This window comes from Apteryx mantelli, chromosome Z, assembly GCF_036417845.1.
Source record: "Apteryx mantelli isolate bAptMan1 chromosome Z, bAptMan1.hap1, whole genome shotgun sequence".
NCBI lineage: Eukaryota > Metazoa > Chordata > Aves > Apterygiformes > Apterygidae > Apteryx > Apteryx mantelli.
In genome coordinates, this window is record NC_090020.1 from 69,947,880 (window position 1) to 69,965,162 (window position 17,283).

General features: G+C 40.6%; 1 protein-coding gene across 1 annotated transcript in view; it reads left to right on the forward strand.

The window, feature by feature from the left end:
• Nucleotides 1-16,102: 16,102 nt before the first annotated feature.
• Nucleotides 16,103-17,283, forward strand: part of HCN1 (hyperpolarization activated cyclic nucleotide gated potassium channel 1) — a 216,191-nt gene continuing 215,010 nt past the window's right edge. The window contains exon 1 of the mRNA XM_067315589.1: nt 16,103-16,488. Coding sequence (XP_067171690.1) covers nt 16,103-16,488 — 386 coding nt within the window. The remainder of the gene's footprint in view (nt 16,489-17,283) is intronic.

Here is a 17,283-nt window from a genome sequence, read left to right on the forward strand (position 1 = left end):
GAGCTCACTGGCAAGCAAATACCCTTAGCTATATCCAGTTTTATTGTGTTGAAGGCAAAGTGTGAGAAACGTACAAAAAGCTATTTTAAACCTATGAACTCTATCTAGATGGTGAGCACTTTACTGTTCCTGTAATGATTATACATGCTTTATCTCTGATGCGAGGGCAAGGCACACACTGAGTGGTGATTTGAGATTTACCAAATAGGGCAAAAGAAAAATTTTAGAGACATTCCTTCCTATTTTGGCATAGTTTTACTAAAGTATGAGTGAAAACTATATTCTTGTTTGCCATAGCAGGAAACTTCAATGTCACTACACTAAAGGAAGACCTATCGATGCTACTGCCACCGAACCATGCAGATGTTATCATTATCCATAACTTGGAAAGTTCAGTGACTTTTAAATTCTTTCCCATAAAAAAAAGCTTTTAATCTTTTTAGTAAAGACTGACACTCAAAGGTAGCAGTATTTCTGTAGGTAATATTTTTGGCAGTGCTATTCTGTCTAGATTGAATTCAATTTACATGCAAGAGTACCGACTCAGAGATTTTCACCCTTTATAGTTTGCATATGGAATTTAGCATCTAGAATGTACTAGCTGTTTAAATTTGACTCTGTACTTCTGAAAAGTTAAGACTCGTCTCAGAGACGCAATGAAAATGTGTGTCAGAATTGGTTTCTTCTGCCACTTGCATTGAAATGAGGCCATTAACTCCACTGGTTTCAGTAGAATCATTTGTATTATACATCTTTAAAACTAAGACAAAACATTACAGGTTTTATATTACAGGTAATGAAAGAGACATCTCTTGCTTTTTGGTTGATAGATCTACTATAATCCTAAAAACACACTTTACAATACACAATTCTGTGCAACTTTCAGATTATCCAGTGGGCTGTGCCGAATGAATTGAGAAAAGTGAAAATTTAAAATCTCAACATGCATGGCTTGTTATCAACAGCTTTGGCAGCTTATAAGCTGTACATGGTAAAGTTACACAAGATAGGAGACATCAGCTATACACATAACAAAGATCATCAGAGGAAATGTGCAGCCTTCTTTTTCCAATTTCCTAACCAGATTGCTTTCTTGGAAAACAGTTTTATGGTATTTCAGCTGGTGAAACAACTCTGAAACATACTTTCCATCTCTAAAGCACAGAAGAAAGCTAAACTATTCCTCCAAATTCTAGTGCAACTAGAGCAAACACTAGCGCAAATATTTGTCTTGGTCCCCTTAAAAAAGAGGGTGGAATTTTAATTTATATTAAAATGTAATTGAACACACTCTGAGGAAAAGTTCTGAGGGATTATGACAGGAGAAGACTAAAGAGAGTGTAGTGCGAATGTCCATAAAAACGTATATCAGTGTATACAAGAAGGGCCACTAAGATGAATAGGCAAAGGACTACATATTGATCTGAAATCACAGTGAAATTTAACTCAGAAAACTGTAGACCTGGTGTATTAGAAAGTATTACTAAAGAGAGTGGGACATTTTTCAGGTCACTACACCATCTCTGAGTGTTTAAAAAAAGAGTTTTAGGAGAAGGAAAGACTAGATGAATCTTGTGGAAAATCTGTCAGAAAGGGATGACTGGCACCTGATATTCTCCTTAGATTTTACCATGTGCTGATGTGTCTCTAAATTCACTCTGATATTTAGACCAAAAGTAGTTACAGAGTCTAGGATAATGTACAGCATGGTTAATTCTAAGATGTATTTGACAGAACAGACTAAGAAATATACTAGTACTGAAAAAGAGCCTGTGAAAAAGTTTCGTTTCAGCTTTCTTTCCTTCCTTGAACACTAATCAGTAAATTGCCACCTTTTGGTATAATCTTTCTAAGATTAATTCTGTGGGGGAAAACATGTCTCTGTACTCAGAAACCTAACCCAAAACCAGGATATATCTGGATGGATGAAATACAGTAAAAGCAATACTAGGATCTCAGTTCACCAAATTATTGAGATGTATACCAAAAAACTGAGCATTTGCATGCTCTCAGTGAAGTCAAGAGTCATTTTGCTGAATCAGAGAGTAAAATTACTATAGGTAGGCAAAATTAAGTATGTGATATTCACCTAAAAACTTCTGGAAACTGCTTACCAGTGCAGATAGAATAGGCTTTAATCATTTATTAGGTTATAAAAGTTTGTTTTAAAATAATATGCCTAAAATGAGCTTTACAGCTTATTTCTAAAGTAACAGAAATAATCCTGAAAGCTCTGCAGTGTTACATGTTCCTGCTAGACGCCAGTATAGTATCTTTAAAAGTATGACCACAGACAGTGACCTCCCCCTGAGGTTTGGATTGATTATCTTATATAAGCAAGATAAATAATCTTGTGCAGCATGAGATTTTTTTATTTTAGTCACAGAATGCTGTGTTTGATTTTTGACTAAAGGTGAGGTGACCCGCACAACTTCATTCTCTTTCAGAGTTTCACAAGAAAGATCAGTTTTTATCTCAATGACCACAGGCCACAGCATCATACGATAGAAGATGAAGAACATTTACATTTTAGATAGCACTACTAAACAGGTCAGTGGTCAGTTGATTTGATGCCCATCACACCATAAAGAGATGTTTTACATTCTGATGTGTTTGTCCTGTTGGACACTCTGGATAAGTGAACCACACAATTTTGCTTAGATCAGCAAATACATAGAATTTGGATGTGGTCTGTCCTGCAGAACTGAAAGTAGTGGGATTTCACTTAAGGAGATAGAAATACAAAAATTATAATCATAACAGTGTTCTTAAAGATGATTAAAAATGTTGCTAGATTATTTTCCTTACATAGCAGTCAGTCAGATCTTCCTCCAACACTTGCAGTTAATTAAGATGTCGCTTTGATTCCAGTGACCATGGGCTCCCATAGCCAATACAGTGTAATGTCAATATTCAGTGCTCACACAACATAGCCTGCTTGACTTATATATGAGTAATACCCAGCCTTATGAGTTAAGAATATTTCTTTTCTCCATATTCTGAAGTTACAATAAAGAATTTCTAGGGCTGAGATACTAGTTGTTCAACAAGCATTTCTATATAGGCAGTCTCAAATCAGTATCATCTTTCAAAACAAAATCAGCATAGATGCAATCACTCACTGCAAGTGCGAGTATCCAAGTCTTCATCTGCAAAACAAATGGGCCCACATATTTTAAAGACAGTATTATACAAGATTCTCTAGTATGATTAACACCGGATGTCCCAATTTCTGAACTGTTAGAAAGCTTTTGTAGATTAAAATTCAAGCTGCATATTTAACATTTGAACTCCAAAAGTCAAAATGGAATTTTAATGAATGTTTTTTTCCCTAAGATTTTTTTCCACAATCCCATGAGTATTGCTAGAATTCCACCATTGCTATTTGTATTTTATCTTACAATTTCCTTCTATAATTGTATGCTCCATGTTTTACCTCCTCCTGTTTCCATGTGGCAGGCAAAGATATTCCATGACTCAAACAGCATTAGCAGTTGAATAAACCTTTGAGTGTAGAGAGAAAAATGGAGAGATGGTAACAGTCACATTTCTTAGCAGTAGAAAAAGTGTTTATGTAGCATTCACTGGCATAGCTGAGCATATGTTCTGCATGGTTCTTTAGTCATCTGCTTGGAGTGGGCAGTAATATTGAGGAAAAGACAATCTGTCTCTGTTAATGAAAAAAGTATCTCTATAAAGTAAAGTTGATTAGTAGAAAGGTAAACTGTGCAGTGAATTAGAACCCGAAAAGCATGGTACTGTGTGACCAGCACTGAAAAAAAAATTTTTCTGCTTGAGCAACTCAGATATTTATGGTATATGAAACACAAATGTGGTAAAGTTTGTGGTACTTGAATAGTTGAAGACAGAATGCAGGCAATATAAAATATTTTTAACTAAATACATCTGGAAAATTTGCCAAGTTACATCTTATTTAGTTTCCTCTCAAGTATAATACTACCTCCTTTTAAAGTATGCCTGCAGTTCAGTATAAGAATACACAAACCAGCTTTAAAAGAGATAGCATAGGCAACAGAAGAGGTCTAAATATGTTAGCACATAGCTAATTTACTCCATTTCTCACTTGAATACCTTGACTCACATGGAGCTCCATGCTGCTACTAGATTGTTTCATATAAACAAGCTCAACTGTGTAGCTAGCCCGACTATCTCTGTACTTTTCTGTGGGCTCTAGAGCAGGTATATTCCTTATATTGATCTGAAATGGCAAGTGGCTGAGCAAGTAAAAGTGAAGAACCAATTCAGCAGTGTTACTATGTCTTTCTTACTTTTTTTCTCACCAGACATTAGGCTGCCGGCATTTTATCTGACAATAGTGACAACATAATTACACTGTAGATGGGACTAACACCTCCTCTTATTAAGGCCATCCAACAGTGAAATCCATTTGAATTACATTAAAAAAAAAAAGGCAGAAACTTTGTCACCTGCACAAAACTACAGATTTTAAAATGCATTTTTTCTCCTACGCCAGGAATCTGCCTTGGGCTGAATTTTAGCAGATGGACAAAACAATTTAGACATTTTTGTAAAAGGGTTAGACCAAACAGAGTATATTTTCCTGTATCCAATTGTGGTAATTTTTTTTAGAATTTCCATAACATCCAAGATTTGAAGTAAAATTTAACATTTACCGGAGTGAAGTTTTTTGGGCAAGGAATAAGCCTTGGTCTTTCTTCCAAAAATGTATTCAAGATTTTCCAGTGTATAAATTTTGAAAAAGTGAAAAAATTTGAATCCAGAAGCAGGAATGGAACCCACTGAATTCACTGCTCTCCTGTTGCCAGAAAATATTTATGAAATCTATTAGCAAAATTTCTCTCCTCCATGTCTAGCACCAAACCTATGTAGGAGTTACTTCCACTCACTCTATTATCTAGAGAGGTTTGGTGATGGATCTAGAGCTTCAGAATTACAGATGAATGTAACTGAACTGTGAAGCAGGGAAAGGAAGGGTGTTTTACTTCTGAAAAGATAAAGGTAAAAATACACATACAAAAAAATAAGCATTGTAAGTCACGAATTCTAAAATTAGGGAGTGCCTAAAGTAACATTTCCCATCCTACCATCTTTGCATCAGTGGGAATACTGCCAGTTTTCAAAGTATCTAGGAGTATAAAGTACATAAATCCATCATTCCCAAACAGATGATCAACAATGAAGTATTAGTATTAAATATATATGTTTTCCAGATATTAGCTCATCTGTACTTTGATCACACACAATTTATGAAGTTTATATACAGATGAATAAACTTATGTCCATATTAACACATCTCTTACAATGCAGAAGATAAAAAGCCTAGACGACTTAGACATATCTTAAAGTGATTTTGTTTATAAAACAGCATACGCTGGCACAGCATATTTTAAAGAATTTTGGACTGCTTACTGTGATTTTCAGAAGCCACAGCTCTCACAAATTGCATGATGTTTTGGGAAACCCATCTCATGCAACCATGGATAAGCATATCAGTGGCATGTAGAATTAAAACTTTCTATGAAGTGTACAATACTTAGAAAAATGAAACTCTGAATATAGAATATAAATTATAGCATGATTACTACTTGAATGTTTCAATGCACAGAAGGGATTCATCAAAAACCTCCAATAATTTTTAGACTGAAAAAGAAAGACAGTGCTACTTAGCACTTTGGAAACTTTGTTATTTACGTTATATAGAAAGTGTTCAAATACAGCAATATTAAACAGTAGTGCAAAACTAAAAGAAATGTTAGTGAATAGCCAATAAAAATGAAGATATAGATTACAAATCCATCCAATTTACTGATAATACAGAATCTAAGAATAAAATGTACCAAGACACTAACTTACAGAACATTGAATGAGGAAGTGAGTCTTCACACAAGTGAAGCACAGAGAACATACTACTAGATCACCTACAGGATGATAAAACAGAACTGGGATTCTCATTTGATTGGAAATATTTAACTTCATTATGCTTGTAATTATACTAGAGTAAAAGCCTTGACCTTTTGTGGACACAAACTGGAAAGAACACAAAAAGAATCTATTACAGTCCCTGCCCAGAGAGACTGTATTTCTTAAAGATAAGAAAAAATGCAAGCCATAAAACAAAAACAAGTTTAGAATGTAATAGCTAATCAGCAAAATTACTCATATCCATTGGAACTTGCCACTTACTGTGTACAGACAGCTATCAAAACATTTCAATAAAAGCAAGTTTTAGATACAGAGCTTTCAAGATCTTCTTTCTATTGCTACCACTAACTAGTTTCAAGTTATATTAGTCTCCTGCATATCAGGTTTGAATTTCCAGCTTGAAATATCTATGAATATCTCTGAAATTCGATGTCTGTCTTAGAAAAGAAATTGAGATAACATTGTATCATCTAAGATCAGCATCATCTGCCCTCTTTAGTACATTACTGACAGACAAGACTGTTGTACTTGTGAACAAGTAAGCACAATGGAAGAACCTAAAGTGCCAGATATGTGTTTTTCCTGTGTTTACCTGTGATTGCTGCACATGGCATGCATTTTCTCACAAGTTTTCAAAAATTCTTTGAGGATACTCCTGGCCTTCAGCTTATGGTCCTTCTATTGCAAGCAGTATTGGGTCATAACCATTTTGAAAAAAAATCACATCTTGCATTGACTACTATCCCTATTTCTCTGAATACCTTTTCTATTTTTTTTATATCTTGCTTCTAGTGATGCTCAAACTTTACCTGCTAGATCTAATAAAGCTCTTTTCAATTCCTAAATAAGATGCTTTTGTAATATTTTTCCACAATTTTTTCAGGTAAGGTTTGAATACAAATATGCATTCTTCCTTATTTTCCCCTTTTCTCTATGTTGCATCACTTTATTTTCAAAAGAAGGTTGTTCACTGTTGAAGGATCTGCCCTCTCTTTTCCCTACCAAAGAACAAAAATACTTTTGTCATAAAAAAGGCCTCTGAATTTCACTAAAATAGGTAAAATATTATAGAAATATTGTCCATGTTATGTTTCTTTTCCTGTTGATCTTTGAGTTCAGCTCTTCCATTATTCACACAGATGAAGAGACATTTATAAATGCACAATGATCTCCACTGTTCTGTGTGTCAAACAAACACTGTTCCATACCTTCATGTATCACAGGCACAAGTGACTAGCTGGCTGTACAAATCAATTCACAAGTGTTTGCATCTATCTAACTTCTGCCTCAAAGTAGCATCAATAATTTCTAACTTGACTGAAAGTCATTTTGCAAAATACAATCATTTAAAAATATTTTGTTCTAAAATAAAAGGATAAATAAATAGTAAAGGCTATAGGAAGGAAATAATAAAAGTGCCTTCACTTACTGAAGCTTTACAGATACTTATCTTGCTCTATTATTGACAACAGTTACTACTGTACATCCTTTATCGTTCATAAAAATGTTAAAAACTTTTATGTATTTTCCCACCAACTTCCATTTTAAAATGACAAGGTCTTCATGCCTTTTTCCGATATCACTTAGAGACAATGTTTATAATAGTATTTCCATTAATTTTCCACAGCTGCCACCAATGGTTCAGCAATACTGTGATTACAAGTACACCGATAACTGCTGCCAGTATTAAATTTTGAATTCCTCTGATCTGGCTTAAAGGATATAGTGGTTAAGAACCTCCTTACACTTCATGTTTCTAATGCTTCCACCACAACAGCCCTGGGGAATTGACTAACTTAAATCATTCAGTTCAGAAAGTCTGTTTTTTCTGTCCAATATTCCTTTTCCAGAAGACCTGAACTTCTTATAGACATACCACAGACCCCTATAGCTCTGTGGAGTCTTGTGCATAAGACTCCAGTAGGCACAGGATTCCCGGTTCATTTACAGAGCACCACAAATGTCATCAGTGTTCCCCCCATCACAAGTTTTATTGGCCACATGGCCATCTGTCATCAACTGACATAGTTCCACTATTGTCAAAGGCACAACCTCACATCAGCTATCCAGCCATCTAATTTTAGGGTTTTATATTTAAGGTCATGTCTTCTCCCACTCCAGTGGCTTAAGGAAAGAAAAGAGCAACCACTTTAATTTTCAGTTTCTTGATGCTAATTGATTTACATCATAATTTGATTCCTATTTCTCTTTAATAAAAGGACACTGTTTAGCCTAGCACAGGTATGATTCTATTATGGTAGTTTCAGCTTCCTCATATTCACCAGCACAGCTGGAAAGGAGAAAAATCATCTTAAATAGAAGTGGTATTTCTTTATAATCACTAATTCATCTACTTTCCCAGTAGGAGAAGTCAGAGAATATAGGAATCTGCTTCCAGACCTAAACACTCAGTGTCTGTGCTAACAGTACCTCCTTCCAAGTATTTATGTTAATTACACAGCTTTACATTTGTTCAACTGCACATGTTGTACTTTTTGCTTCTGCCAGTTGTGATAGCTGTTCACCTTCCCTGCACTAGAGATTGCCTTTAGCTGCAAGGAAGTTGCTAGTGTGAACTGGGGAACAGAAAGTCTGGCAGCAAAAACTGGGACGATTCTTCCTGAGTTGTGTCTTCAATGTCACATTTAACTTGCATCTCCAAGGCAGTGCACTCAATAGGGAATAGTGCTGTGTGTTCTTCTAATTACACGTATCAGTAATTGAAATGTGCCTACCACTAGCCCAGCTATGAGTAATACTAAGTAACTCAAAAAAAAAAAAAATTATATAACCAGATTTCTCAAAGAAAGCAAGTCAGGTAGTAGGAGTAGCTCTTGATTAGGGCTGGGTGGAATTTCTGGATTTCTCTTTAGTTGCTGGTAAAACTGAAGTTTAAAAAGTTTTGAACAACTGAAAAGTTTTATGCATTCACACTGGCTTCCTCAAAGCACCCATTAAGAATAAAAAACTTTCTACATTTTGAATTTTAAAAAATATTCCAAAAAGCTTTAAAATGCAATGTAGATTTAAATCACTGTTTTGAAAGTCTTCAGCTATTTTTTCCATTGTTGGCTTAATAGTTACATTTTTTCTTAATTTTCAATAAATTGAGGATTTTGCTTTTCATATCTTCCTGCAATGTAGAAGCACCTCCAACAGGCTGCCCTTTTTGCAAGCACTTAGCACCCATCAGCTTTCAAGATTTTAGGATATTCCTTATAAGAAAGATTCCAAAATCTTTCCAAAGCAGTATACTTTATTTCATGAATGTTATATGGAAGATAGATATTTGCCCTGCAAGACATTGCTCTGTATAAGGAACTGAATACAAAATAAAACTTATGCATACTCTTTGCAGTGGAAGTATACTGCTAGTGTCTACATTCATTAAAATATGATGGTTAAGTGATGGATCTTAAGTACTTAAACTAAGTCAATCAACACACAAGAGTACGCTGCAGAATTAAAAGTGACAGCTATTAAAACCTTGACTAATGAACTTAAAAGTCAACAAGAGGACACTTTCCAGCCATCTCTAAAAGCACCTTACGAATTCTGCTAACCTGAGCAAAGCTAGGATGCAAAGATAAACAAGTTCGTTGATTTCTGGAAAATCAGAACTAGAGAAAGAAATTATTTCAAAGACAATGTAGTATCTGTCATAATATGCGCCATCACAGCCAAATATTTGACAACATATACTTAGTTATTCTGTTTTATGCTGATATCTACACATTATTAAAATATACTGCTGTAAAAAGCATTTGTTTATTTGGTCCTGAAAGTTTCAAAAGAAAGAAGTTTAAAATCACAAGAACTTGGTTTTGTGGAATGTTTATACTATTATGTAGTAACATTGTATGCAACAGGAGAAAAAGCTGTTGTTAATGTGAAGCTGCACTCCAGAAGAATTAAAGGTATTTACATTTTTAGAGAAGTAGCATATTTTTTCATATATTACAGAGAAGGGATTAGAGAAGCCTGAAAATACCTGCTGCCCAACATAGTATTTACCACTCTGAACAGTGTCATGTGACCTTTCACAGGTGTATACACTAATTTTAGAGCTGTTCATTGGATTAGGCTTTGTATTAAATAGGGTATCATATATACAGAAATTATTCAGAAACATCTACATATTTGTTGTGTCAAATCTTACTTTTTCAAACCTAAACAATCATAAGACAAATGTTATTTAAAAAAAATTTTATATGGAATACACTTACTTATGAACTAATTGAAAAAAAAAGATTTTTATCATATTAAAAATTCAAAGTGCATTGTCAAAGCCATTTAGCTGGTCAGTTGAACATTTGTCAGAGAAAATGATTTCTTAATGATTTCTAAAGCACTGCAAGTACCAGAAAATGCAGAAGGTAGTTAAATTTAATAAACATTTATCATACACCAAGTACTACACAAATTCAGTTAGAATTTATTTTCCACCTTTTATTTCATGGCAGCGTTGTCTCTACAAAGATTGGATAAAGATTTGGCAGGTTATTAAACAGGTAATGAACAGTAGCATTAAAATACTGTTCTTCAAAAAACAGAAGCATTCAGAGCACACAAATATTCTACCAAATTTAAAAGTAATTTACATAAGTGACATACCAGAGAGCTGGTAGCATTTTCTGTGTTTTAATTTCACCCTGGGACATGGTAAACAATACAACCTACCTGCCCCACCTTATCAGCTGCTCTGAAGCACTACACTTAGCTGCTGTAGCAGGGCTTTTAGTACATTCAGCACTGAGCTAGAGGTGAACGCCAAGATTTTCTAAGAGGTGAAAGACTGCTGTGACTTACAGGAAATAAATAAACTTGTATTTCTGTAGAGTAATTGTAACTGAGAATACCACAGAATAGCTATCAGTTCACTATAATTATTTTTTCTTTAGTACAAGAGTTTCAGACTACCCAGTAGATCATCCACAGGAAGACTACGCTTCTGTTTATATGCACCACTGTGTGTTCATATCTGTACACAGAAGCGTGTCCTGAACCCTAGATCACGTCGCAGAACCAACTGCTATTCACCCTGGTATCGATGCAGGCATCTTCTGCTCCACAGAACACACACCACTACCTGCATTTCCTTTTAGATCTTGCTCTTAACTGTCTCTGAGACCCATTTCCCACAAATCTCAGCCCTGGAAAACCTCAGAGCACTGCTTCTGGGAATAGGCAACAGAGAAGGGGCTGTCCTTCATACTTTGCTGCAGATTTGGGTCTCAGTCAACTGGGTAAGCAAATTTGGGATTTGAAACCTTAGAGGTCCAGCACATCTGCTCATGATGATCTTTACAAAGACGACCGAATAAGTCACAATGGTCATATTTACTTCAGCATTCACTGTGAATACCCAGACTGGACAACAGGGCAAAAAACACATAAATATGTGGACAGATACCATGCAACATTCATGCTTCATTCAGCAGGTGCACATGCTTTGTGACAGTTTTCTTCAAGGGCTACTAATGATTACCAAAGTATGATTATTCCATTTTCATAAACACTATGCAACATTTATGTAAAATTTATTGGCAAACATTTGTTGCCAGTAAATACATATGATTGAATATTCATGGAAAGTAACATAAGCAGGGTGGGTTCAAATCAAAATGATTTTATTGCAAACTTCAAGACACGCAAAATGCCACACATCGTGAGTTTGGATTAATCCTCAGTTTAGCTTGCACAGCTACTGCTATTATTGTAAATATTATCTTGCTAATCCAGCTTCAGGGTTTGACTTGATGGTGATCTCCAGTTGAGAAATAATCTGAAATAAATAACCTAATAGGGCATGAAACTAAACCTTTAGAGACAAGAGCTTTGTTCTGCAGTTAGGCACATCTTACTATGTGGTCTCATGGAAGTCCTGTTACTTCTCTGCGTCCCAGTTTCCTCACTGAAAAAGCTACATATGCTTCAATACCCTTACTGTTATTTTTTTCAGCTCTACAGCTGAACTGTTCTGGATCTACTCAGGTAAACCCCAAATACATAGTATTGAGACAACAGGAGAAGACTGGGGACTGTATTTACCACAGACACAGTAAACAAAAAGTTACTACATTTGGCAGAAGGGAAGAAAATCCATTTGGGGGGTTATACATTAGTATTAGAGTTTTATAGTGCTATAAACCACTGGCACCAATGGAGTTATAATAGTTTGACAGAATCCAGTAAGTAATCACAATAATTCAATACAAAAAAATAAAAGAATCTACTAAATTTTTAGTAGTGATCCAGTAATATAGGCATAGCAAAGAGGCATGGAAGAAAAAACTTTTTTTTCTCATTCTGCTACCACTAATTTCTTGGAAATAGTTTAATTTTTTTTCCAGTTTTTCAGTGTCCCTTCTGACACAGTCACAAATAAAATCAAAACTTTACCTATACCTTTAGCTAAAGTGAGACTGTGACCTTTCCACCACATGTAGGGACTTCAGAACTGGGTGAGGACACGCACATAGGGTGAGGTCTTCAGAACTATTCACACATGCAATGCTCCATTACTTGTCTTTCATGTATCTTCCATCTATAAAACCAAAATTCTTTCATCTAAACTAACACGTTACCCTGAGCTGCAGGAAAGGTCAATCTTCTGCTCTACCAAAAAATTACGTTATTTTGAAATGAAGAGGAATCCATTCTCCATAAAAAAACCCTACAGATTATGAAAATTCTATATCTCATCCTTCTGACCTCAGGATTAAAAATTGTAAGATGCTCAGATGTTAAGGCAATTGAGACCATGAAGATTTCAAGATCTGAACATACACAAATAAGTATACATTTCTTTAAGGTACAAAAAAAGAAAAAAATCTGAGATTTGATCACAAGTACATAATATCAAAATTTCAGTTTTACAAAGAAATTTGTACCTGTATAGTTAATACATATGATGTATATAAGAAGCCTACAGAGAATGTGTTAGATATGTTGAAGGTTATTTTCTCTTATTCACATATTCTCTAAAATTATAGGATATTTTGATGTAATAAATCACCTTGATACATATAATGCCACCAAAGGAAACAGAATATTGGCAGATTATTGCAAGGTAAAAAAAAAAAGGGGGCAATTAGGCAGGAGTATTCTTTCTGGTTGCTGTGCAGTCCACGCTAAGTAAGGATAGATAAACATTAACAAAATAAGACATTAAATACAAGCAAAAGCAGAATTTCAAAAAATAAGAAATTGGATGTTCTTGTCATGTACAATTTTCATGACACAGAAATGAAGGACTGTCACTCCTAATATTAGCCACTTCTCCTCCAATTTAAAAAGATGTACATCAGAATCCCCTTACTGCAACAGTAAGTGTCTCCATCTCACCATTCTGGATTTACTCTGTGGCAAGACTATTGTCTCCTGTACACGACCAGTTATTGTTTAGCATATGCTGGGAGAGATCATTCAGATCGAGGGCTGTGCGCAAAAGACCTCTGAAATGACGAGTAAAGAGGTAAATTGCTTTCTCTTGGAAAGAAAAGTTAAGGTTGCAATGTACACATGACTGAAGTGTGGAAACTGTCGCAATGGTAAACTGTGCGACTTTGTGGAACAACATAGTATGATTTAGTCTTTTTATCTCTATTCTTTACAGGTTTTTGTCAAACATGATGTGAGATAATTCTTTCACAAAGCTGTAAAGAATAGTAATTTCTTACTTCTTAATTATCATTTGGTGACAGACATTGGATGAGGGAAGGAGGCGGACATCATCTGGGGATAAACCAGCAAGAGGGTTTTGTCTATCAGCAGCTGTGAATGAGCCATCAGCAGCTGTGCACACACTCTTCACTGTTTTAGGATAAAAATCACACAGAAAAGTATCACTCCAGATGGGGAAAGTTTATGTATGTAAGCCCTTAACCAATCATGCTGCAAGCATGTTCCTTCCTATGATGGTTCATGCCCAGCTCCCATCAATCCATCCCAGTGCGTGTACGCTCACCATTCTCTTCCATGTTAACGTTAACATCTTCCACATTTAGCAACATTAGCAACACCTGAACCTAAAAGGTGTGAGCACACTAGGCATAAACATTCTTTTAGAGCTGGAATTGCTGATAAAAGTCCCTAAATCTAGTACTGAAACACAGTTCCCCACTGCACCAGGTTTGCACTGGCAGACCCCATTTCTCTATCAAGTTTTGCTTAAACAGAGGCATCAGATAACAATGAAGTGATGAATAACATTGAAAATACAGGAGCCAAGCTTGAGAGACTTTACTAATTCTTTCTGAATATGTTTTAATGTGCAAAATGAAAAGTGTGTAAAAATGTGTGAAAAACTAAATGGTCAAACTTAATTGGACCCGCAAGACATACACATATGCTGCTTTAATACATGCCTTTATACTTACACAGGTTTTATAGATTGTGTTATAGCTCTTGTGATACCATCTGTGGACATAGATTCTCCACCATTCTACAAGCCAAGTAAAATCATCGCTACTAGGGTTAAAGGTCACTTTTCAGAGCAGAGACCAAAGCCCTCCTTTTCGCTCATGACCTGAAAACTGTTTTTTTTTACCTGTGCTGTCTTCCACCAGGAGAACAGCAGATACTTGATGCTTTCTCAGATGTTACCTCACTCCACAGCTCCCTCAAAATTATACACTATCATTTGTGGACACCTCTGGGATTTGCTAATCTTTCCACCCCTCTTCGAAACGTCCCCAAGATACTTTGTGCAGAGATGCCCAAAATAACACATATCCTATTTCCTTTGAGTTTAATCTCACACTATTTGGGAGCTAGTAATACCTCCTGCTTCCTGTCCATCAGGCCTTGCTCTGCCACCTATTCCCTGGAGGCTTCTTCACTGTAACTCATGCTCTTGAATTTGAGGTGGAAAGAGCTGAATGTGGACTCCTGATCCCTGTTTACACAAAAGCAAAACAAACACAAAAAAATCAACTCTTGGCATATGTCCACAGCTTACTATATGCACTGGCGTATATCTACCATCTTATGCCTACAATAAACGAGTCGTGCAACTCCACACACAGCTACGCAGGTACACACAGCCCTCCAGCCCCCGGCCACGCTCTCCCAGCTGGAATCGCACCCCGGCACGTTCTCCATCGGGCACATAAAAGCCTACGCGCCGCACGTTTATACGCTCCCGCACCCCACAGCGCGTTTTCAGTCAGCGTAACGTTCACGGCAGCAGCCGCTCTGCGGTAGTTAAATACTGTCTCACCAGAGTGAACTATTTTGTGTGTGAAAACATATGCCAGTCAAACCCGGCCTCCTGCCCTCCCGCCCCCTCTTCCCTCCTTTTCCTCCCTCTCCCTGGGGCGTGCAGGCACACGCACAAACCGCAAGGCAAAGGGCAGATTCTGATCTCATTTGCAGCAGCGTAAATCCAAAATACCTCTGTTATCTTCACCTGCCTCTTGCTCTCTTTCCGCCACAGCCTGCAATCTATTTCACGCCAGGATTCAGCAGGGGAAGGCTGCGCACACAGGCCAGGCCCGGCCAGCGGGACCGCTCCGGAGTCTCCTCCGGAGCCGCCACTGCCCACTCTGGCCCTCGAGGCAAGTTACCACCGCGCCTCCTGCCGCTGCTGCCCTCGTCCCGCCCACGCCCGACACGGGCCCGTCCGCTTGCCCCGCTTCGGCGGGACCGGCGCTGCCCTCCGGCCCCCGCGCCCCGGCCAGCGCAGCCCGCGGCGACGCCGCCGGCCGCTCCCGCCCCGGTGGGGCGCCGCCATGTGGGGCCGCCGCCCGGCCCCGCGGCCCCCGGGTCGCGCCGCCGCCGGACCCCGGAGCACCACACCGCGGAGGGCAGCACCGCCTCCCGCCTCCCGCCTCCCTGCCGCCGCCGGCCCGCCCCGCCCCGCCCCAGCCCGCCCCGCTCGCCGCCGCCGGGCGCCTCAGCCCCTCAAGGACTCCGGGGCGCTCAATGTCAGGCGGCGCGGCGCGGCCGCCGGCAGGGGGCGGGCGAGGGGCAGCGGCGCCAGCCCTGCGCGGGAGCGCGGCTCAGTGTCGGTGGCGCTGGCCATGCCGGGCGGCGCGGCGGCGCGGAGCTGAGCCCAGCGCGGCCGGGCCGAGCCGAGCCGAGCCGCGCCGCGCCGCGCCGCTGAAGGGCACCGGCGGGGCGAGGTGAGGCTCTCCCGCGCTTCCCCGCGGCCGGGGCGCGCCCGCCCCGCAGCATGGAGGCTGGGAAGCGCAGCTCCTCTCCCAGCAGCCGGGACGATGGCAGCGCTAACGCCTTCCCAGCCAAGCCGGCGGCGCCGGCGGAGAAAGCCCAGAGCAGCCCCGGCGGCGGAGGCAGCGGCGGCGTGAAGGAGCATGGCAACTCGGTGTGCTTCAAAGTGGACGGCGGCGGCAGCGGCGAGGAGCCGGTGGTGGGTTTCGAGGATGCCGAGGGTCCCCGGCGGCAATACGGCTTCATGCAGCGGCAGTTCACCTCCATGCTGCAGCCCGGGGTCAACAAATTCTCCCTCCGCATGTTCGGGAGCCAGAAGGCGGTGGAGAAGGAGCAAGAAAGGGTTAAAACTGCGGGGTTCTGGATCATACACCCGTACAGCGACTTCAGGTGAGTGCGGGGCTCCGCCGCCCGCCTTCCGCGGCCGCGCCGCACAGGTGCGCGCTCCGCCGCCCGGCGCCGCGGGGGCAGCGGCCCGGCCCGGCGCGGCCCGGCCTCGCCTCGCCTCGCCGCGAGAAACTTCGGCGCGAGACGGCGCTGCCGGCGGTGGCGCCGCGGCTCCCGGCGGGCCGGGCTCGGGGCCCCTCGTGCGCAGCCTCGGGGCGGCTGGCGGCGGCGGCGCCCCCCCCCCCCCCCGAGGGCTTCGCCGCGCCCCCGCAGCGCCCCGCTGACCGGCTCCGCGGCTCAAGCTGCGCTGCGCTGCGCTCCCTTCCCCTCCCCGCCTGTGCAGTGGGGCAGGGACCTCCACCGGGGGGGGAGGGGGCTGCCGCGGTCGCCGCGGGGCCGAAGCGGTGCGGTGGGGGCAGAGCTCCGTGCGGCTAGTCGGGCAGGAGGCGCCTGGGATGTCTCGGGGGCGGGCGGCCCCCGCTGCGCCCCCGCGGTGGGTCCGGCGCGGCGCGGCGATCTCCAGCGTGCCGCTCGCCCGGGCGGGGGCCGCTCGCCCCGTCCCGTCGGGTCGGGTCGGGTCGGCCGGGCGGTGGGAGCCGCCGGCTCCGGCCGTGGCCCCGCGTGGGCGGGCTCGTTTGCGGCTCGCTCGGGCGCTGTGGCGATAGCGGGCAGCTGCGTGTCGCATCGGTGCGAGGTGTCTGTGGGGCGCGTTCTCGGACACCAAATAGTTATTGATGGTTGCCTCAGGATAGCATCAAGGAGGCGCATTTTTGTCAGAGTTCAAGTAAAATAACTTTA